The sequence below is a fragment of the Pelmatolapia mariae genome, linkage group LG23 (genome assembly GCF_036321145.2).
Source record: "Pelmatolapia mariae isolate MD_Pm_ZW linkage group LG23, Pm_UMD_F_2, whole genome shotgun sequence".
In the NCBI taxonomy this organism is placed as follows: Eukaryota; Metazoa; Chordata; class Actinopteri; order Cichliformes; family Cichlidae; genus Pelmatolapia; species Pelmatolapia mariae.
In genome coordinates, this window is record NC_086246.1 from 27,504,774 (window position 1) to 27,522,751 (window position 17,978).

Here is a 17,978-nt window from a genome sequence, read left to right on the forward strand (position 1 = left end):
GGAGCAGTAATCAGCTGCGTTAGCCAATCTGGATGACACCGAGTCTCACCCTGAGCCTCCTGGGTCTTCTTATCATCGCAGGTGGTGTCAGACTTCAGAGTGTGGCTGCTGCTGTTGAGGGAATCGTGCCCGTCTTCGTCATCGAGGATGCCCGCAAAGCTGATCTTCCTCTCGTAGCGATGGCGGCCGAGCTCTGGGTCCAGACGCAGGCGGCAGCTGTCCAGATCCTGCAGACAAAACAAGTAGAAATCAAATTCTCATCGCTATTCACATCAGATTTACCTTTTTGGATTTTGATTTCACTACTGACCACAAGCGGTTCGGTGCGCGGTCGTGGTAAGCAGGGGAAGGTCTCTCGCAGGAAAGTGGTGATCTCCAACAACAGCTGGCAAGCAGCCATCTTCAGTGCGAAGGGGCAGCCACATTTTGTAGGATTGACCGTGTCTTTGGAGTCAGAACAGATAAGACAAAATATATAAATGTGGCTAGAACATCTTTTTTGTTCTGACAACTTAAAAGTTGTAGAAACTAAATTTTAATTTAAGGTTTTTTTCAGAGTACACACAATAAAATGCATAATACTATGATCTTATTACTTTCATGCAGCATGTTTTTATGTGTGACATCAACAGCTTGGCAAGTGCAGACTTTTTATTTTCCAATTTGAGTGGACGTTCATGTGAAATTATCTGCTCCTGATTAATTCAACACCACACAAATGCACAATGTGGCGCACCTGATGATCTAAAGCTGCAAATGGACCATTATGAAGTAAATATTTTTAATGATGATACAAGTTATCATTAAAAAACCTAATTTATTTAACATCCTATTGTCCAGTCCCTTACATAGGGTGCTCTGCTTAAGCCTACCTACAACTGCTGATCATCTGCAAGCCACTTTGCAACCCATCTGCAACTTCTCAATCAGTGCCATATCCATTGTCATACAAAATAAAATCTTAAAATGATTTACAAAACATGGAGGAAGCCAATGAGAACTGATAAAGAATCAAATCAGTAAATTCTTTTTAATTCCCATCCCTGTTATTTAAAAGTTTATCGAAAGCACTGAAAAACTGCTGCTCTGCTCAAGGCCAACTACAGCAAGCCATTTTGCAACCCACCTCCAGCTCCTCATTTTTATGCTATCTCACATTTTATTAGTGCCATATTCTTTGTCATACTAAATAAAATCTTAAATTTGATTGTAAAACACACAATGAGCCATATGAACTGATATGAATACTGTACGAGCTTCTGCATTTTGCACAGCTGGAGGTGAGCAAGGGACTTTTTATTTTTGCCAAAACGGATGAAAATGTAGAAGTCAAGTCATGAGAAAACAAATGAATGAGAGTAATGGTTTGAGTTTTTATGTGCTTCTTATTTGGAGGACTGCATTGGTTTGCAGGCCTCAGCAATGTGATTTCTGCCATCCAGTAGCTGACACCACTCAGACAAGCTAAAACAGCAGCGAGGCCTTTTTGGGTCACCACGTCTCATGACACACTACATCTGTGTTATATCTGCACAGCACGATAGAGACGATCTGGCCGAGTGGAAACCTGTAAATAGAAGAAAAACAAGTAACAGACATTGTTCTGACTCACTGTCATCTAAATAGTCTTCTTCCTCGTCTTCTTTCCTCATTCTGCGTTTGGTCTCTTCATCATAAATATAACCCAGGATGTTGGCGGGGCTCTCACTGTCCGAGTGGCAGAGTTCGCTGAGCCTCGTGCCAATCGCCTGAGCAGATTTAACATGTTTACAGTTAATGAAGCCTTTTTATAAACTGTAACCATAAACAATCTTCGACACATTTAACTCACGTCTCCCCACTGGCAGAAATGCTTGGCAGCGTTCCACTGGAGCTTCTGGTTTCTTTTATTGCCCACAATAGGCGATCGGCCCCTGGACAGCCCTCTCTTGGTGATGTTTACGTGGTGGCCCTTCATCCATTCGGGCCAGTTGCCACGATTACACCGGTGGACAAATCTGGCACATTCGAGGAAAAGGGAGGCCCTGGCCACAACTGGGGCTTCCTAGAAGAACAGAGAAATAAATAGGTGATAGCCTTTGAAAGCTAACAGCGACATCTTTACTCTTGTTTCATTATTTTCTCCAAAGTGAAACGCACGAGGTCCAGAGCAGCGGCGAGGATGGAGGCATCTGGTATGGTTCCCGGCTCGCAGCAGTTCAGGAGAAACTGGAAGCGTTTCATACCCTGTCGGATGGCGCCCAAATTCACTACATTCTTGTTCTTCATGGCCTCCTGGCTGGCTGCAAGACGCTCCTGGAAACCGTGAGGTCCTGAAGGACACCGTGAGGACCACAAGAGAAGAGGGATAACAAAACCCGTTTGAAGAAGAGTTCTCGTTATAGACTCGCTTGTTTGCACACTAAAGGTTAGACATAGAAATTGAATGAAGCAACATCACCATCCAGGACATCTAACAAATAGCACTGAGCTGACAGATGAAGCTGAGTGAGAGATGACACACAGCCATCGGCAGGGGTTGCACCTGAATTTTCAATTGTATAAGAATAGTCACAAAAAACAAGATGAATTTAAGGGCCAAAGATATTTTCAGGCACCTTTCTCCGGCATCTTTCTAAAAGGACCTACAAATCTCATTGAAATGACAGGCGTAACCACAGCCGCACAGAGGAAAGCTGTATGTGGGCCATTGTGTTTAATCACCAACACTCCAGCACTGGAAATACCACCAGACATCACCACAGAAGAGACGGAGAGAGCACTGACAGCGTCATGCTTGACGTAGCACAGAGACACGCTCCACAGCAGAAAGATGGTTTCATAGATATGAGTTGTTGTGAGACACCGCCCGTCCTCTTTTTTCACCTTTGGGTGAAAAGGCAGAGGAGAGGAACCAATGCTGGACAGAACAGGACGTGCACAGTTGGAGAGAAGGGAATGTAGACCTATTGGGATAAATGAAATGCTTTAAATTTCTTATTATTATAGAGCTAAAACTGTCTTTGGAAGTAAGAAGTTTGGTTTCAGCACATATAAATGTCTGGCTTTGGGTTTTTTGTGGCAAATCACAGACACAACTTTTCACAGCTTTTGCTCAGACATTGTTCAAAAATCTACAGAAATACTCAATGTATTTATGAGTAGACATATATCCGAATGAATGTAATTATAATATTTATTCTAAGCTAGTTGCTAGCTATATTGTATTTTATTTTACTAAGATACCATTTTTTATTTTTAGTATGGTGCAAAAAGTCTTGAGTCATCCCTCATTTCTTTATGTCTAGCTAGGAAAATGGGAAATAAATGAAGTGATTTATTGGAACTTTTAAAGGAAGGACATTCAAAGCTCTTCTCTGGATGTTGGTCGGTCCGGGTTCTGGGGAGGCCAATCCATGATCCAAGATGTTTCACTGTGTGTTTTTCTGTTCAGGTGTTAGTGTCGCTGGCAGTGTGCTTGGAATCATTGCCATGCTTGAAAATTGTCCTGTGTCACGTTTTTAATTAATTTTTTCTTAGTTTTTAGTTATATATTTATCTGCTGTAGATTTTTCATCCATTTGTCCAGTTTCATCAATTTTTTTAAGGACACACTGCACACCATGCTAAAATATGTAATGTTTTTATCTAATAGCTCTTTGGGAATCACCTTGTTGGTACAAAAATACTATTTTACGCCTGTCAAACTTTGCTCTGGCATTTTCAAAGATTCAACTTGTTTCCGTTTGTACATGGGACAAATTACATATTTTTTGACAGGCTGTTAGTAACAACGTGCCTAAAGATACAATTTAAAATTGGTTCTTTGCTAAATTGTCTATTATGTGTAGACACAACACTGGTTTATCCCTTGAGCTAGGTTTCTTTTTTATACTTGAATGATTCATTGGTCAGTGTTAAGTGTCTTAACAAACAAAAACATTCCTGTGAAAATGATCAGGTACAAGGACTGGACTGAAAATGAGTGAAAAGCAGCCAATGTCCAAAGAAACAATTTGAAAGACCTTCAGAGACCCTGGAGACCTATTGCTTTAATAGTCTGGCTACTTGGAAGCAAAATATAAAAGAAATAAAGGATGACTTAAGACGTTTGCATAGAGCTACATATTTGTTGTGTTTAAGGTAATTTTTCCATGCTGTAAAGGAACAAAGGAATCTCCTAGCTGTTGGACAGTCTGATGTTTTTTGTTTATAGCAATTACAAAAATGACTTTCAAAGGGCTGTTCAAGCAATCACCAAGTGTTAATTCACTAGCATGAAAAAGTAGAGGCAGCAAAGGCATCCTGAACTGTAGTCAGTAGTATAGGGGGAAATGAGGCCAGTGATTCATATCATGTAACTCTAGAGAACTTTTGGCTGATCTTTTTGGTTTATGCCTTTGACTCATCGACAGTACAAAAGAGAGACGCAAGTACCTTCATCTCTATAAGCCTGCATTCTTTTAATGAACACTAGAGGGCGATACCTACAGCTACAGAAAGATTAAGTGTCCTATAGAAGCAGCTGTCTGTAAACATCGCCAAGTTTATCAGTGATACAAAATAAAACATCGAGTCCATTTCCCCTTCCCCTGTTGTTTTATATTAGCTTTATTTTTTGGGAGTTTTTTTTTTTGGCAGACCTTCCAGAAAATGGTCACTTTGAATTGACACTGACACTGATGTTGAAAATTCACCCATCTGGATTAAAAGAGCGTAGCAGGCAGCTATCTGGCGAGGCTGATATGGAGAATGGTGGACGGCAGCACTGTCAAAAGACCACGACTTGCGAGGCGAGACAAAACACGACACCACCAGCGACAAACAGAGGCGAGGACAGAAGAAGAGAGGAACAGACAAAGAACGATGGGGGCATCGGGTGGGCGAGGGGGGCACCCCAGGGTGGGGGAGGTCTACCATCTTTCTCTTCTGTGTGGTGAAGCTTGGATGGATTCCTCCTGCCAGACCTCCATTTACCGAGCCGCTTGAAGAAATTCTCCTCCTCGTCCCTGCCGTACTCCGGCCCTACAGCGCCACCTTCAGACAGCTTCACTGCACTAGTGAACTTCACCTAAACACACATAAACACATCCGCGCATATCAGCTGACAACGTAGACCAAATCAAACCTCTGTTTGCTCAAAAGGACGGCTGATTTGAAAAGCTGCAACACACTATGGTGGCTTTCAGTGGCAGCGAGCTGACCTTTGAACTCTGACGTATAAAGGAGAGTCGATCCACCGAGCTGATATCCAGCAAGTCCTCGACGCCGTCAGTCAGTCCAGAGAGAGAGGAGCGCTTCAGCCAGTTCCCTGAAAACACACAAATAAAAAAACACTGACATGAACATCCAGTATGTATGGTAATAGAGAGGTAAATCTATCAATCGGGTAAGTACACTGGGATTATGTATGCATGCACACCAATGGGTAGAACAGGGAACGATGCAAGGGCATTCACTCATTGTTACTGCACAGACACACACATTCAGGGTGTATAAAGATTCACAGAGATTCACAAAGATTCACAGAGTCATTCAAAGACGTTACAGAAGAAGAACACTGAAACTAAACTGACCTTCCTGCTTGCTTTTAGCTGTGTTTGCAAATGCACTTTCATGATATGTTCAAAGAAGGAGGTGCCATTTGAATACAGTATATAGACAATTTTCATAATAAATAGAAGGGAAGTATAATTACTACGCTACCCTTAACTAAATGAAAACCTACAAACACTTATAAATAGCCAATACTGCACTAGGGAGGAAATTTGCAAATAAAAGCTTAAAACTAAACAAATTTTCTCTGCTAAGCTAAAGTTAGGGTCTGGTTGTGTTTTAAATTTTTATTTAATCAGCCAATCACATTTCAGCAATTTAGTGGATTTAGACACATGGACACAGTTGTGACAAAGTTCAAACTGAGCCCCAGAATGAGGGAGAAAGGTGATATATAGAACTTCAAATGTGGCATGGTTGTTGGTGTCATATGGGCTCTTCTGAGGTTTTCAGAAACAGCCGATCTGCTGGGATTTACAGAGGATGGTCTGGAAAAAAAATTGAGTGAGCAGCAGTGCATTGGGTGAAATCGTCTTATTGATTCAGATGCCAGAGGTGAATGTCCAGACTGCTTCTAGCTGATAGGAAGGCAACAGCTTGTTACAACTTCTGTATGCAGATGAGCATCTCAACAGTAGCAGAAGACCACACCTGGTGCCACTCCTGCCAGCTGAGAACAGGAAACTGAAGCTACCATTTACACTGGCTCAACAAAATTGGACAATAGAAAATTGGAAAAATGTTGCTTGGTCTGGTGAGTCACAATTTCTGCTGCAACATTTGGACAGCTGGGTCAGAATTTGGTGTAAACAGCATGAAATAATGCCTTGTATGAATGGTTCAGACTGATGACAGTGGTGTAAGCATGTGGGGGAAATTTTATTAGCACACCTTGGGCTCCTTTGTACCAACTGAGCAACATTTAAACGCCAAAGTGTTAGGGTTAGTGTTGAACACAGTGTACCCATCTTCTGATGCCATCTTCTAGCAGGATAACACACCATGTCCGAAAGCTCAAATTATCTCAAACATCTCAAACTATAATGATGCGTTGATTTAACCTTTTTTTTCATGCTCAAATATTCTTATATAAGAATGAATTTCATATATTACAGACCTCAGACAGTATGAAAAAAATTGCTATGCTCTGTTCTATCTCTGGGAGGGGTAGCTTGAGTTGTGCTGGTATATTGTTTTGGTTAATTTAAGCTAGAAACAGCCCACTTGATCTTAAGTAGGGCAGACCAGTGAACATCTCATTTCTACCTGTGTAAATAAGTTTAATTGCACATTTAATATATACATATGTTTATATATTTATATCTTAAGATAAGAAAAAGAAGTGCAATTTCAACAGTATGTCTCAGTTTTTCTACGTGATAAACAAATACTGTTGTAGTAAATCAAAGAAAATTGTCAGCATGACCTTGTGGGTTTAAATTGTAAGAAATAAAGTGTGAAATTACAGCTCATTGTTCAAACTATGCTGTAATTATAAAACAGAATTTTATTTTTCCAATTGTGTTTCATTGTTAAAAATATAAAAATAAAAAAAGAGAGATTTCTAAAGCAAATAGTAAAAAAACTGGAACTTTCCATCATTTAATTTTTTAATCTACACGTTAGTTACTTTGGTATAGCATGAATGAGGTCATTATCAGAAAAGATAAAGCTGTAAAACTTATGACAATACAGTTTAAAGTGCAAAATCTACACCATCCCTCACGTTTTCCAAAGCCATCCAATGGGGCTGGATTAAAGTGTTTGCTGAGCTGATTCTGGCCCCTGGGCGTTATGTTTGACACCCCTGCTTTATGATGCGAAAATACAAACTTAGTCTATCATCACCCTACACATGATCCCTAGGTTTTAACTTTCTTCATTTAAAGGTGAAGCTTATTTGCTTCTCTAGAGCAACGCGTGCTAAATAAGCATGTACTCTCTTCATTTAAATCAGTTTTTTTTCACAGGTCTCCAAACATGCTAGGGGGTTGGGATGATCAACACAACACAGACATGGTACGGATACAGTATGAAGATGGTTCCACATCGACATACGTAGGACAGAGAGAGTGAGCGGTAGGCGAACAGTCCTGCGGCATGCTATGGCACAAAAAGGAACACAAAACAGACCAAAGAGATGAAGTGACTTGGCCTCGGGGCAGGCAGTGCCACAATGTTGAACACATAAAACACATTATGTTAGAGGGGATTTCAAAGTAAGAGCAAATGCAATGAGATATGGTTGTTGAAATGTATACCGCTGCTCAATAAAAGGATGATTTGTAAGTCTTCATAAGTACACATAGCCTTAGGCTGCCTAATCTTTTGCAGAAATCCTATTTTTGAGCTTTTCTAGTGCATTCTCGTCACTTACTAGGTGGCAAAAGCTCGCTGTAGTTTTAAGACTTTTATTTTGAACCTACCCAGGGACTTCCTTGGCTAACAAGAGGCTGCTCTTACCGATAGGCAGCTTCAACTTCTTGCGAAGCGAAATGCGACGGGATCTGGATCGCGAGCGGCGGTCGGTGGTGGTGCCAGAGTGTGCGGTGGTGCACTCTGAGGTGTCTTGCTCTGACTGGCTGCTGGTGTCGCTGGCGGCGCTCTGCGACTTGAACATCTTCCTCCAAAAATCCTTCCTGCCCAGCAGAGCACCCGGGATCTGTTCTTCACTAGAAGCAGAGAGAGGAGGAGAGGAAAGGTAAGCAGAAGGATAAAACATTTCCCACAAAACACTTTTTACTTCTTTTTTATTTTACAGGATGTTTTGGTATAAACTGAATATTTATCAGAGGGTTAAGAGGGAGCAACAGGAAGAGCTTTTTCTACTTTGAGCAGAGAAATGGCAGCTGAGCTCGACGGAGATGGTGCTTTATGGAGAGGTGAGGCGGACACTCACTGTTCGGGTGTCTGGGGGGGTCTACTGGAGATGTAGCTGCGACACTCGTCTGCAGTACTGGACACCTGACCCTTCTCCCCGGACACACCCGCCTCTGACCTGCACGCACACACACCCCAACACACAGACATAGCGCTCAGGCCACCTGATTCAAGGCTCCATACTGACCTGTAATTTAGGCATCACACTACTTTAATCTCCACTGAACTGATGTCTTTTACATATTTTATTTCATATGAACTGCTAAAAAATTAAAGGAACACATTTTATTCAGAGTATAGCATCCAGTCGGCCAAACTTGTAGGATCTGGTCAATTTAGTAGCACAGTGTCACTACTCATTTAGTGTCAAACTAAATGACCAGACCTGGAACCTATACATGTTGCACAGGTAGTCCAACTCCTTCAGGGGACCACATCAATACGTGCCGTTGGCTGAAGGTTTGCTGTGTATCCAGCAGAGTTTAAGAGCATGGAGGAGATTCCAATAGACAGGCAGTTACTCTAGGAGAGCTGGACAGGGCCATAGAAGGCCCTTAACTCAGTAACTGCTCCTGCCATAGCCCTTCAAAATGACCGCCAGCAGGCCACTAATGTGAATGTTTCTGACCAAACAATCAGAAAAGACTTCATGAGGGTGGCCTGAAGGCCTAACATCCTCTACTGGGCCCTATACTCACTGCCTGGCACAGTGGAGCCCGATTGGCATTTGCCATAGAATACCAGAATTGTCAGGTCCACCACTGTTGCCCTGTGATTTTCACAGATGAGATGATTGAACTCATGTGACAGATGTGAAAGGGTTGTTATGCTGCCTGTAACATCGTTCAGCATAACCAGTTTGTTTGTGGGTTAGTGATGGTCTGGGGAGGCATAACCATGAAGGGATGCACAGATCTCTCTAGGCCAGGGGTGTCGAACTCCAGGCCTCGAGGGCCGGTGTCCTGCAGGTTTTAGATATCACCCTTGGTCAACTAATCAAATGATTAGTTCATTACCAGGCCTCTGGAGAACTTCAAGACATGTTGAGGAGGTAATTTAGCCATTTAAATCAGCTGTGTTGGATCAAGGACACATCTAAAACCTGCAGGACACCGGCCCTCGAGGCCTGGAGTTCGACACCCCTGCTCTAGGCAGTGACACCCTGACTGCCATTAGGTGTCAGGATGAAGTAAATGGACCAACTGTCAGATCCTATGGTGGTGCAGTAGGTTCTTTTTTTTTTTTTTTCTTTTTTTTTTAATAAGTTGTAAATACAAGAGTTTGTGTCACACCCATAAGGTGCGAGACCATTCTAAATATGCAAACTAAGGTATTCCATGTACAATGATGCACATCTTTAGGGTCTAAGCATCCAGTGTCTGCACACAGAGAAACTGAATAGGAGCAGCTAATGAAGTTTAGCTTCAAAGCTAAATTTGCCAATTTTAGCTTGCATTAATCCCTAGAGAAAGAATGAACTTTGGCTACAGGACAATTGTCTTTATCAAGAAAGCGTAAAAATTATTTGCTAAAGATCTAGATTTACATTGCAGGACAAATCACTCATCTAAACCAAGTCAAAATTGTTTTTATTTTGTACAGGATGACATTTAACTTGGTAAAAACTGAAGGGGAAATGATGCTGTTTCTCCTTTGGGGCAGTGAACCACTTAAGAGTTGGCATTGGGTCCCTTCTTCTTTCCGAAGGTGGGAACGACATTCACAAAGCGCCTGTTGTACTGGATGCGGCGCTTAGCACGGCCAGTCTTCTTCTTCTTCTTCTCCTGCTTATCAACTTTGGGAGTCTGTCCCTGCACTTTTCCGGCACGGGCCAGAGAGCCGTGAACCTTACCTCCCAGAAGTCTGCCAGCTACCTCCAGGGTGCCACCGCAAGACGCCAGAGAGGCATCATTCTCCAGAGGGCACCCAGCAAGCAGCAGCACCTGATCCTCAACCAGGAGACCTTCCAGAGCCTGGACATGAGCCTTGATCTGGCCGACAGTCTCCTCTCCAGTCACCTCAAGGGTGTGAGTGTTCTGGCCACGTAAGAAAAGCTGCATCTTGATGCTCGTTTGATGCTAGTCGCTCAATGCTAGGCATAAAAAGGACTGTTTAACTAAAAAGGACTGTTTAATCCTACGGTGGTGCAGTAGGTTCTGGGTCCCTCCTAGTGCTCAACAATACCCGGCCTCATGTGGGAAGAGTACAAAGGCAGTTCCTGGAGAATGAAAGAATTGATACCATTTGTGTTTAGGCAATAAAATTTCGGTAAAACAGACTAGCTTGCCGTATAATTTCTAGGTTTAATTTTTGTTTACGTCAAATGATGTAGACTCCTTAAGTTTCTAACACATTACCCACCCAGTCCACATCAATATAGACATCCAGAATAATTTTTCCCTATTTAGATCTGATGAGTTTTCAAGGTGTTCCTTTAATTTTTTTGAGCAGTGTATTTTACTTAAAACTTCTTCCAACCAGTGCCTTCTAACCATACCTTATATATAAAAGACAGACAAGCCTCAAAAATGCATTCTTTGTAATGGCCAGCAGGGGATCAAAAAGAAGTCAGATTGGACACAAGTCTATGAGAAAATAACCCTTCTTCTCTCTTGATCCAAGAACTAGTAACTACCTTTCTGATGAGTTTATGATGAGGTCTCATTCACTAGCTTGAAGTTTATTGTGTACAGTGGTCCCTCACTATAACGTGGTTCACCTTTCGTGGCCTCACTGTTTCGTGGATTTTTTTTTTTTTAACAGCGCATTGTGTTCTGTGCCCTGATTGGCTGTAGACCATTGTCAATCAATCTCGTGCAGTGTCTCCTGTACAGTACAGATTACGTTCAGCTTATCAAATTTACATAAATCTTCGATTGTTAGCAGTGTGACTCTGAAGTGCTGTCGACGAAACGTTTTGCACCGTCAAAGGCAACCGCGGGTGCCTTTGGTTTCATTCTATAATACTGGACTTATTTTTCTACAAAGGTTTAAACTTCGAGAGTGTTTAAACAAGAGAGAAAAGTGTGAAAATGTTCATGTCTGTCTGAGAAAAGTGTATAAAGTGTGTAGTGAGGGGTTTTAAAGCCTTAAAACATCTATAATAATTGTAAAAAATAAAGTTGGCTACTTCGCGGATTTCACCTATCGCGGGTTATTTTTAGAATGTAACTCCCGCGATAAACGAGGGACCACTGTATCATTATGATGGTCATTTAATAAATGGGGTCACAATTAGAGTGAAATAGATGATACAAGAAGATACCATATGTCCCTGGGTTTGTAAATGAGATCCAGCCCTTGGTTTTGAGGTCCAGTTTAAAAAACAAACAAAAAACAAAGACGACAACAGTGAAGCTTCAAAACAAAAATCAGCACGATTGTGGTGGCTGTGTCCATCTTTTATATACAGTCCATGAGTCTAACTAGAAACTGAGTGCTACAGATACAAAGAGTCAGCTGTCTCTGCAACTGTAAGTCTATGCTTTCTATATGGGCACCGCTTCACAGCCAGCAGTCATGTGACTTTGTAGCCTCAAATGTGGAAATAAAATAAGTCAGAGGTAGTTTATTCTCTTCAGTGCCATGGTATGTGGTGGCGGCTGTCAGATAAAGCAGCAAACACAGCTGAGCTGCCTCCTGGCAGGGCTACCCAGAGCGCTAACAGCCACATTATTTTGGAAATAAGAACATCAAATCAGTCACTCAAGCAAGAAAAACAGATGCAGACAGGACAAAAAAAAAAGTCAAGCAGTGATGAGAAGCATAGCTCTGTTACCTTTTACAAGGTGATGGGCTTTAAATTTGACAGTAATGACTGCAGCAAGACATTTATTTTTCACTGTGAAGTCACATTAAGACCATTTCTAGCCATTGAGTGTACCTCCTGGGACCGGGCTGTTTGGTCTCCTCCTTCTCATCAGGTTTCTTGGTGGCGGTGACCTTCTCCGCGCTGTCCAGGAGCGCGCTCAGTGCCACCCTGCGGAACACGTTTCCGTGGGCCTCTTTAATGAACTGGACCAGCTGGCGGATGTCACAGTACAGACCCTGGGAAAGGACAGAGAGTGACAAACAAAGTGAGAGCAAAAGAATGTGTGAAAGAGAAAAGAGAGAATCAGCAGCCAGTATGAACAGTATGTAATTTTGCGCAAATGTGCACGGTGTGCGGGAGCAGGCTTGTGTTTTTGTCAAGCCACCAGCTCCAGCTTGTGAGTGGGTGGCCTCTGATTTCGTGCCATAACAAAGCCTGCCTCGAAAAGTGTGTCATCCTCCGCCAATGTACACCACTCACGCCAGCCTAAAGGCTCTGCAAGCACCGCAGAGAGGCCGAGGTACTTCAATGCTTTCAGACGAAGGATCCAAATACACTTATCAAGGGTGCATTGGATATTTGATAACAAAAAGAGTATTGTGGTGATTTTTAGACCTTAATATGGATATAAAAGTGTGAAAAAAACATTGTTTTCAGTTGAATTCAGCACAAATTTAAGCAACTTAAGTATATTCCTTAAGACACTTACTGTGGACCTTGTTTTAACTAAGTTAAACACAATCTAAGATGTCATAAATGTCACATTATCTGCAATTTCACTTTTAAGACAACTGTATATTGTTTAATTAGACATTAGGTTTAAAAAGAATTGCACTCCATATGCAGTTTTGCTAAAGAGCATCTGGAAATTACATGAATTATATGAAATGAAAGTAGTTTATAGCTATAATTTGCACGCTAACATTACTTTAATTCTAAACATTTCAGCTCTAGCCTACAGATTAGTGTGCTGTGATCATGTTAGTCACTTCCTGCTTTATTATGTTCATCAGTTAGGAGACAAAAAGAGACAGAAGCTTTCTCTTTGCCACCCTTTCTGACTGCCGGCCCTAATCAACTCCAATTAGTTTCAGCTGTGATTTGTGGTCCAGTCATTTCCCTCTACATATATAGTCCCTTGCTCTTTCAGTTTGTCAGATTGTGTTTATCATCTTTTTTTGTGTATAGATTTTTGCTTTTTTGAACCATCATACTTGTGCTATCTGATTCTTTTCCGTATGCGAGGCAGTTTGAAGTGCCTGTGTAGCTGATGGATGCTAAACAAATCAGCTCATCTTGACTTGACCTTGGCCTGAAAGAAGATATATAGCTATTATGAAACACCCTTAAGGGGAACAGCAGATATTGTGTCAGACATAAAAAGGGGAAAAAACTGTGTCACACAGAAACTCTGTGTTTTTAAACTCTGCTGATGCATAAAACCTCTGTACAAAAGACAGAAAATGGTGCGGAAAAACTAAACTGCATGTTTAATAGAGTCTGGTGCAAGCTCCCTTCAAAATTTTCTAAAAATGAAAAGTAAAACATGTGCAAACATACATGGAAATACAAAACATAAGGCAAAAACTGAGTTTTTACAATTCTAACAAGCTTGAAAGTCAATATTTAGTGTGACCATCTTTATTCTTCAGCACAGTCTGAACTCACTTAGGCAGCTTTCTTGTCATTTCTTTAAGTAGTCTTCAGGAATAGTTCTCCAGGCTTCTTGAAGGACTTTCAAAGCTCTTCTTTGGATAATTCTGCCTTTTATTCTGTTCTCTGTCAAGGTAATCTAATCAAAATCGGGTGGTACTTTTCTGTGTTCATAATTCATCAATTTTGACAAGTTCTCCAACACCACTGACTGAAATGCAGATCAAACCTTAACAGAATCTCCATTTCTGATGAGGCTTCAGTGAACAGTAGATGATTAGCTGAAAGTCCAGGTGCATCTCTCCGGCCCTGTGTCAGGTGACCTTCAGATCCTCTTTAACTGCTGTAGATAGTTTTGTAGGCCTGATATTTCTTCTTTTGTCTTCCGTTTGTCCAGTTTCCTCAAATTTTTTAAGGAAACACTGCACACCATCCTGAGAAGTTTTCAGCTGGTAGCTCTTTGTAAATCACTTTGTTGGTACACAAATACTGTTACAGGCATACAATAGCATTTTATGCCTGTTGAACTGTGATCTCTTTTGCATTTTTCACTAAAGCAATGGGAACAAATGATGCATTTTTGTGAGAGGGTGCTAGTAACAAAGTGCCTAAAGATATAATTTAATATAGGTTCTTTGCTAAGTTTTCTGTTAAGAACTGGACTGAAAATGAGTGAAAACAACAGCCCAAAACGTAACATACATCGCCATGTGACAAATCTTCAGTATGTTATATGTTCGGAAACATGAGAACCATTTGGAATGAATCTACACATGCACATTTATTTTACTTTCTCATCATTAATTGCTTTGGAAAAAACGATCTAATATGATTAAGATTGTGATTAGAGATAAGATTATGTTTAGGGTTAGGATTAAGGTTAGGGTTAGAGCTGGAATACACAGCTGGACATGTATTACCACTGGGAGCGTCTAATGGATTCCATTCACAATCCGGCGCGTATCATAGGGATGCGGAAGGTTACCTCTCGTGTTCCTATGGGACGCCTCGGCCTCGGGATGTGACAAATCGTCGGTATGTTATGCATTGGGAAGGAGAACGGTCTGGAAAAAGAAGCCAATGTCTAAAGAAAAAGTTGGAAAGACCTTTGGAAATCCTGGAGAACTATCCCTCAAGAGCAAGTCTGGCTTCTTGGAAGTAAAATATAAAGAAATGAGGGGTGGCTCTAGATTTTTGCACAGACCTACATCTAAAATACATGTTCTAGCAGACCAGAGAGCAGCTTAGATAGCATGTCTGATACAACGAATGAGATCAAGCGTCTTTATCTATGATAAAGCATTAATTTAACTAATGAATCTAATGTGGAGCACAGAAACAGCTGGAAGGCAACCAGGCAGACGATTTCACGCCCCACTCACCAGGTTCTCGGGGCTGTGCAGCTCATGTGTGGTTGAGGCGCAGCGGGTGATGAGGGACTTGAACATGCAGCCCACCACCACGGCCTCCATATTCTGGGCCACAGATTTGTTGTCTCCTGTGGTGAAGTTGTTTCCGAAGCCCGCCTTGTCTGGAAGCAGCAGGGAGGCAGGAGAGACCATGGATGACACAGCAGGTGGTTTAGTCATTGCTGACAGCACTGAGCATACAACAGTGAGCCCATACAACAAGGAAGGAAGGAGAGGGGGCAAAGGAAAAGGGGGTTAATAAAGCATATGGGGGAGAAGCCAAACTGAAAAGGATTCTGAGTAGGGAGTAAGGAATACATGCAAGTGACTAAGGCCTGCTTTAAAAACATACAGTAGAGGGTTTAGTCTCTTGGTCCAGTTAGATTAATATATCAGCCAGATTAAACCAGAACTTTTAGAGTTGCAGGCGAGTTTGTCACTTTTCGGACAGAGTGAGGGGTGCAGCAATGAAAGCGGTGCCTAGGGAAGGGTCTGATCAGGTCAGTGTAGTCATCTTATTGCTTATATTATCAACTGTTATTGATTATTGATCATGTGTATCTACCGATGTTTCTTTTTTTCGCCCTCCTGGACCTCTCACCTGCACTGCCGTACTCTGCAAGAGAAAAGAGGCGGGGCACAAAGTTGATTGACATCAGGCCAGCACAGACATGTAAGGCGGTGTCAGAAAGGAAGTGGCACCCCACCTCCGCGAGGAGGTGAATCCCCAAGATGCAAACACACGCACTTAAAAAATAACACACACCCACACACACACTGAAAACTAAACAAGGTGCCCTGTTCACTTTCAAAATTAAAAAACACTCATCGGTTCAGTAACTTGCCAATTGTCTCTTGTAGAAAAATCTTCAAATTCCAGTGCAAAACTGAATTGGCATGTAGGATGTGTCCTAATGCTCAGCGATAAAAGCCACTGATTGAGCAGGAATGTAATGGGCAAAGCTCTGGATTGGCAAGTGTACAGAATGGATGAGCGAGTAAGGAAGGTAGGATTCAGCTCATTGAAGTGGATGAAGAAAAAGGAGGAGGATGGAAGCAGGAGGAGGAGGAGGAGGACAACGAAGGAAAGCGACACGGACGAGCGGAGACAAGTGGAAGGAGGAAGGGGGAAAACACATATATAAACAGAGATAGCGCTGAAATGCATAGTCGAAGTGCGGGGTGAGACAGTGGTAGGACAATTCAGCTTTGTCGACCACACTAGAGCTTAAAGTATTTACCTCTTTATGTGATATTATTACATTTATATTGGCCTGTACTGTAGCATAAACACTAGAACTTTTAATGGGACAGATCTGAGTAAAATAAACCTGACAGACTTTGCTAGAGCATAAATATCTGCGCCGTTATGTTGAAACATTTACCGAACAGTTAGCTTGGAAATCGATTAATCGTTTAAGCCTTTGATTTAAAAAATAAATAAACAAATTCGCTTGTGCATATACTTGTAAGTTGAATATCTTAAGTCTTGAGTACTGTAATTCCCTCACACTGTAATTTTGCTGCAGGAATGACACATTTCCATATTAGCCTGTTGACAAGAGGCCAATGGGATTCTTCCATTAGCTTTTTGAATTACTTCAGAAAAAAAGCTCTGTGGGAAATATAGGTTTATGATACTTAATGATTTTATTCAAAAGGATAAAGCTCCATAAAATTTTAATGGTTTTTGATTTTGGTTTCACTGGTTTACAACTACATCTCAAAGCACATTTAGGGTAAAAATCGTATTTTATTAGAGAAAACCCAAATAATCAAACAGCCCTCTGTTTGCAGGACTTGGCAACAGCGGGAAGAGCGAACTCCCTTTTAACTGGAAAAGCCCTTCAACAGAATCAGGCTTAGGACGGGGCTGAATGACTGATAAGGGAGTGAGGATTAATGCTAATGTTGCATGACTTTACAAAATCTCCCCTATATTCTTGTTTCTTTAGCTTGTTGGCAAATACCTAGCCTATGACACACTTATTTATAGTCCTGTGAAAAACTAACTACACCCTTACTGCTTCAATAGGAATTAACAGGGTAACAGCCAGGTACTGCTAATCAGATGCACTTGAATAATTGATCATCAGCATCTCTATAAGAGGAGAAGTTGTCTCAGTTTGCTGCTCTGGAGCATTCAGGTGTGTTTTAACACAATGCCTCAATCTTCCCACGAAAGGTTGTCCAAGCAAAAACAGAAGAGCTACAACTCAGATTCTACAGGCCTCAGTTAGCATGTTAAGTGTCAAAATTCATGACAGTACAATTATAAAAAGACTGAAAAGACTGAAGTATGGCTTGTTTGGAAGAGCTGCCTTCTTCCCCCTAAAAAGAACATGGCAGCACAGTTTAGGTTTGCAGAGTTGCACTGGAAAAAACCACAACACTTCTGAAAAAATGTCCTTGGGACAGACAAGACCAAAGAGGAGATGTCTGACCACAATGCACAAAACCAAACACAGCATATCAGCACAAACACCTTATACTGTAGCACATTAATGGAGGGGTGATGTTTGGGCTTGTTTTGCAGCCACAGGACCTGGACACCTTGTACTTATTGAATTGTCCGTGAACTCCTCTGTATCCCAAAGTATTCTAGAGTCAAATGTGAGGCCATCTGTCTGAAAGCTAAAGTCTGGATTAAACTAGGTCATGCAACAGGACAATGATCCCAAGCACAGCAG

The 17,978-nt window shown here is 41.5% G+C and overlaps 2 protein-coding genes across 18 annotated transcripts in view; both read right to left on the minus strand.

The window, feature by feature from the left end:
• LOC134621423 (protein unc-80 homolog) overlaps positions 1-17,978 on the minus strand; it is a 63,507-nt gene that overhangs the window by 27,431 nt on the left and 18,098 nt on the right. For 11 of the 17 annotated variants that reach the window (XM_063467910.1, XM_063467917.1, XM_063467912.1 and 8 more), the window contains exons 16-27: positions 15,854-15,904; positions 15,262-15,410; positions 12,299-12,462; positions 8,435-8,533; positions 7,999-8,207; positions 5,184-5,290; positions 4,897-5,050; positions 2,140-2,312; positions 1,832-2,044; positions 1,613-1,748; positions 311-444; positions 50-227 (exon numbers count right to left, since the gene is read on the minus strand). In XM_063467910.1, the coding sequence (XP_063323980.1) occupies positions 50-227; positions 311-444; positions 1,613-1,748; positions 1,832-2,044; positions 2,140-2,312; positions 4,897-5,050; positions 5,184-5,290; positions 7,999-8,207; positions 8,435-8,533; positions 12,299-12,462; positions 15,262-15,410; positions 15,854-15,904 (1,767 nt within the window). The remainder of the gene's footprint in view (positions 1-49; positions 228-310; positions 445-1,612; positions 1,749-1,831; positions 2,045-2,139; positions 2,313-4,896; positions 5,051-5,183; positions 5,291-7,998; positions 8,208-8,434; positions 8,534-12,298; positions 12,463-15,261; positions 15,411-15,853; positions 15,905-17,978) is intronic. The other 6 variants (XM_063467919.1, XM_063467922.1, XM_063467920.1 and 3 more) reach the window with 3 other exon arrangements.
• On the minus strand, positions 10,042-10,534 carry LOC134621425 (ubiquitin-like FUBI-ribosomal protein eS30 fusion protein). Its single transcript, XM_063467924.1, has one exon. It carries the CDS (start codon positions 10,473-10,475, stop codon positions 10,086-10,088), a length of 390 nt encoding a protein of 129 aa, XP_063323994.1. The 5' UTR covers positions 10,476-10,534; the 3' UTR covers positions 10,042-10,085.